This window comes from Saccostrea cucullata, unplaced genomic scaffold (genome assembly GCF_032062105.1).
Source record: "Saccostrea cucullata isolate Sc308-1 unplaced genomic scaffold, CSIRO_AGI_Scuc_v1 ctg6024, whole genome shotgun sequence".
Classification (NCBI taxonomy): domain Eukaryota; kingdom Metazoa; phylum Mollusca; class Bivalvia; order Ostreida; family Ostreidae; genus Saccostrea; species Saccostrea cuccullata.
In genome coordinates, this window is record NW_026918226.1 from 117213 (window position 1) to 122678 (window position 5466).

Consider the following 5466-nt stretch of genomic DNA (forward strand, 5'->3'; position numbering starts at 1 on the left):
AACGACAAGGGAAAAGTGTACTAATCCTAATATAAAAAAAAATATTTGAATATAAACAGATGAAATCTCGATATAACTATAAAGTTAACAACACATACCTGTTCATACAATATCTATTATGCTTTGTTAAAATATTAAATTGATCTGTACCCTTAGCAACAGATGATACCTACAATGTACCTTCAGATTTGCGTTTGTCTTTTCTTTGATTGTACAATAAATAGATGTTATATACATCACATGTACCCCAGCACAGTTATTAAATAATAAACAAAAATGTTAGCAAAAAAAAAAATCGGTAGTTATATAGGAAAATGCAGTGGTGATTGACGATTGCGCAAATGCCGCAAATAACGTGTTGTACAGAAACATTTTGTAAAATTCTGCGTTTTGAGACAATTTTTATAACTAAACATTTTAATACTTTTTAATTTTATATCAAAATTTGTTACACAGGTGTCAATTTGAAACCCTTTTATGATAGGTAAACACTCCTACCCGAAAATGAGAGATTCACTTTTTTCGCTCACATTACTGTCTTCTGAAATAATCACTTTTCAAACATTTTTATCGAACAAAAGAGTATAAAGCTGTTTTCTTCCTCCTTAAGCTCAAAGTATGTTAAACAATGCTCAATAATGTCAGTATACATGTTAATGCATTATCAAAATAATTTTCAAATATTAAAAGAAAATTTAAGAAGTTTAAAAATTAAATCAATATATTATTTTTAATTATATATCAAGAAAAAAAAATAATTTTCGTTTAATATTTTTTCTTCTATTTAAGTAAACATAATAAATTCTTGAAGTTTTTATCGTCTGTCAAACACAGCAAGAAATATATTCTTCATGACACAGTTTATCCCGTATCTGATATTTTCGTACGTCAGCTTCTGTTCTGCTACCTATCTGTATTCTTTCAATGGACTTTTGAGCAGGATACTACTCGTTATCTCTAACGTAACATATAATTTTGAACTGTTTTCTAATATTTATTCTTGCTTTTGCACACTCTATGAAACAACCTGTTTTGTTCCGGTGGAAGAACGAAACGAGCATTGCATTCTTGTTTTTAAGTGACAAAAAGTAATAAACTACTTACAAGAGTAATCAAATATAGTAATACATATTAAGAAACATTTTATTTTGAATTTAGTGAAAATAAAATTAGTGTAGTAAAATTAATTATGTTAATCGCATAGTACACTATCAACGACAAGTAGAACGTAACTACGCACAATTTTTTTAATGTCTTAACCCAAAAGATAATACAGTTGGACAGGTGAAAAAAAACTTGAATTAAAGAAAACATTCAACACTAATGACTTTTGTCATCATTCCATAAATCCCCATTAGTGCTATACACCACAATGTTATGAATAAAATGTAAAGATTAAAACAGTTAATGAGCTTGAAAGTCCTTTGAAATAATTCAAACAGGTGCAGGATACTTAGCAGAGACCTCTGAAACATCAGAATTGGGATCTGTGAATTAAGTAAATGTTACTATATCAAATCAGAGATTTGAAGACATTTTTGCTGTGTGATTTCTGTGTACTTCATGGGAGTACTACATTTACACTGAAAAAATAACTAGTGAAAGTCACTGGGAAGACTAGCAAATTTACTGTCCATACATCACTACCTCAAAGTAGTTTAACTAGGTATTGGGTAGATTTACTAGATAGCATTAGTAAATCTAAGAATTTATAAGTAACTATCACTAGGTATCTAAGTATCTTTACGACTTCGACTCCATTTATCACTATCTTAGCCAGTAAACAGAATGATTACTTAACACTTCAATAGGCACTCAAGTTAAATTAACCAAGGTGTTTCTTTAATGTCAGTGTAATGATGACTCTCGTAATAACACAAAAACTGAGAGAGAACAATTGTCAACAAAAACCACGTGGTCTCGAAAGATAGGAACTTTCCCTAGTTACACTGATAAACTTTGAATGGTATTTTTGCTTTTGAAAATTCTTCAAAAACTTCTGCTTCCGCTAGTAGAATTTATATATAAAACGTTTTTTTAAGTAAGAAATTAAAAATCAAGAGTTCAACTTCTACTTCAATTGTAACCAATTCAATGAAGAGCTCAACAAATATAATGAGTTTGGGTAAGGATGGTATGCAAATATATTTATATACATACTCATAGAACCTATATTCAGAATCGTTTACGATATTTTTGGTTCTATTTTTTAAATAGGGACATTAAATAAAAATTTTTCAACATTCAATTTTTACACATAGGAAACACGTTTCTATTCTTGAGTTTTTCACTGAATATGTTTACATTTTTTGACATCCATGCCATAATTAGTATAACATTAATGACCTGATACATTGGATGTTCAGCAAGTTAGACCATCACGGGTTGTGACCTCATTAATATCTACAAAATAAATATGCGATTTTCTGAAATCAAAATTACAATAACTGTTTCCAGAGTAAAAATAATGCCTGATTTTTATTATATTATTAAAGCGAGTTACAGTAGTATTCATACGAATGCCTTATCTATTTTAAAATAAATATAAAATTCATATGTGCACTTTTTACAAGTCTACTCATTTAGAATATTTGTGCTTTTCTTAAATTACACGCATCTTAACATTTATATGATAAGATGATAGATAGTCATTTAAATGTTCAAGATTGATCAAAATCACAGACCAAAACTTTAACGTTTCACAGAGGTGTGTTAAGATTTAACCATATAATAATTATATGCAGTTACTCGTCTATTAGTTTTCCATTATTAAAACGTATTCGAAAGCACTGAAGAATGAATGCTATTTGTCTCCTTATAGGAAAACCAGTCTACATTACGTAAAGTTTGAAACTCTTTTAATTGGTGCAAATAACGTTTCCGTGCATCTTTAAGTTCACTAGAAAAAGATCATTTTCAATAACGCCAAACAATAAAAAACCTTGTATTATTTTTTTTCAAAATTAACAAATTTTGATGAAGGGAAATGCAAAACAGGTGCGTCCTTCGGCTGTATTCATTGTTGTCTGATTTGCGTAATTGTTTTGAGAATCTACGTTAACAATCTACATGTAGGAGTATGCATTCTAATTTCGCTGTGCCAAAAGTCAATAGATTTTCCCGCATAATATAGCAGAACATCTTTGGCTCTCGGCACGTTGTGTAGGCTATTCTGAGTAAAGTAAAATTTTATTGTATATATTTACTTATTAGATCATACTTTATGTGAAATCACCGGTTTAATTATAGAAGGGAATAACTTATAAAGCTTGGTATGTAGAATCTTTTGTCATTTTTCATCCAAAGCAAAAACATGCGGTTAGATTGACAAAAACATGAAAACAATAGTGTACTCAAGCAAATATTGTAAAACAAATTTTCTTCAGGGTAAGCAATGGAAAATATTTGTATAATAATATTCTGAATAAGTAGATTTTTACAACTCTCAGATTCTTGATCTAATGATACAGAAGAATAACTGGTTTAATTTCTTCAACTTCAGAATAACAATCATGTGTCATATCTAACACGAACATGACGAACACAACTTAAATTTCAAAACTGTTAACTTTTCTATGATCACATCAATGGCTATATATGGTTTCTAATTAATATCAGCATGAAATTATGATAATCTTACCAAAAACAAAACTTTTGTTGGAGAATCAATGTACTATTAGGCCAGAAAGAAGATAGGCTTTTATAATTTTCCAGATCGTATCTACTAAAAATTATGATAAGTACAGCAATATTCAAAACAAACTTTATAAAATGACATAGCTTTCAAATTCCAATTATATGATATAGTCAGTAAATCACATAAAAAAGTTAGTTATGTCTGCGAAAATCTATAAACTTATGCAAATCATATACAAGTTTACAAGTTTAGATTTGTTTATATTTTACGCCATTTCAGGATTCCTCTGTTTCGTCTTCCATGTTGTGACGTCAGATCATTTCCATCGATCATGTCCTCAGAAAACACTGTCCAACTCCTCACAAATCCAGGGCGTCAGCATCTCAGAAAGAGAAGTTATTGAGAGTCTAGAATCAAAGTCAAATAAATTTATCGACGCTGCGAAACAATTAAAAGAACAATATGTAAGTATTTGTAAAGTCATTTTCTATCATTATAAGCAAGCTTATCGAGGCACAAAAGGAGTATGTTTCGTGTAAGTTGGATGTGCAGAAGACTGAGGTGTTTAAAACATATTTTTAAGGCACTGAATAATCTTAAGGAATTTTGTCCTTTTTCGTTTCAGTCTTCAGTATCCCTACAGCTGTACTAAAAATGTCTAAAAAGTACATTTTTTTGTATCGTTATTTTAAAATTTCATCTCATATTACTACATTTGAGGAAGTTTTAGAACGATATATTATCAAAGTTACTATTTTTGTTTTACAGATACCGCCAACGGGAAGAAGAATAACAAACACTCACTTAATAGATAGACTATCAGAAGTAGAAATAGACATTTTGCCAACAACAAATTTTTCCAAGGCATTTATTCCTTTTACTGTTATTTATTATCAAACAATAAGTTCGATTCTTTCTTTCCTTTTTTCCATTTTATAAACTTTGCATGTGGATACATGTATAAAATTATATGTCTAATTTTATTTCAAAGGAACAGACTGAATTCTTGAATGAAACTTGGATTGATTTATCTGTTGTTTCCGACTGCTTGGAACTTGTGAGAAAAGAGGAAGAAGCTCTCAGTTTTGGAGAACTATCACATTACACAAATATGACAACGAATGCCTTATGTGCCATGCGCTTTGATCTTCATACAGCATTACATTCATTAGAAATTGGTATGGGAAACCATGCTAGCTACAACGCAAATAGCAGTAGAGTGTGCAGAAGTTTTGTGAACCGTCAAGATAGGTACTTTAGGGACTTTGTCATTGTAAATCAGTCATTGAAATATATGGAGAGACTTCGTAATTATCTTGCACAAATGGCTGAAGATTAAATTTAGCATAGTACAAACTTATGAGAAGCATTGCCTGACTTGATAACAAACAATACACCTCATTTCAATGGTTGTCATAAAAATATTTAGTTGTATATTTACAAGCTCTTTTTAAAACATTGTTCATGATTTTATTTCTCATTAGATTAATCTATTTTATATCACTATTTTACAAAAAATACGTGTTTTTTTTCATATTATCAGTTTTGTAAACCCAAAAGCCGATGTACATAAGTTTTATTGTTATTTTTTTTTATTCAAAATGCCAGTATATAATTCTCAGAAAGTATTTCACCGTTGTAATGATTTTATAAACGTTTTAAAAATATATTTTATACTTTGAATTTTCTATTATTTATTGATGTCAGATTTTATTTATTATGCACTTACTTAACAAACATATCAATATTTATGTGAAGCATTCGTAAATCTTTTGCATTATCTTAACAATAAATATTTTGCATTTGGGTGTTTTATGCTGCTTTCTTAA

The 5466-nt window shown here is 29.1% G+C and overlaps 1 protein-coding gene across 1 annotated transcript; it reads left to right on the forward strand.

Moving 5' to 3' along the window:
• The first annotated feature begins 2115 nt into the window (after positions 1-2115).
• LOC134259610 (uncharacterized) lies at positions 2116-5261 on the forward strand. The gene is made up of 4 exons (XM_062742217.1): positions 2116-2134; positions 3917-4101; positions 4406-4501; positions 4608-5261. The coding sequence occupies exons 1-4, from the start codon at positions 2116-2118 to the stop codon at positions 4974-4976; spliced, it is 669 nt and encodes a 222-aa protein (XP_062598201.1). The 3' UTR covers positions 4977-5261.
• The last annotated feature ends 205 nt before the right edge of the window (positions 5262-5466 follow it).

What these genes read in the sequence shown, in the direction of transcription:
- LOC134259610 (XM_062742217.1), top strand. An exon ending in AACAATTAAAAGAACAATAT is followed by an intron (nt 4,102 to 4,405) that starts GTAAGTATTTGT and finishes TTTGTTTTACAG; the next exon opens with ATACCGCCAACGGGAAGAAG. An exon ending in CAACAACAAATTTTTCCAAG is followed by an intron (nt 4,502 to 4,607) that starts GCATTTATTCCT and finishes GTATAAAATTAT; the next exon opens with ATGTCTAATTTTATTTCAAA.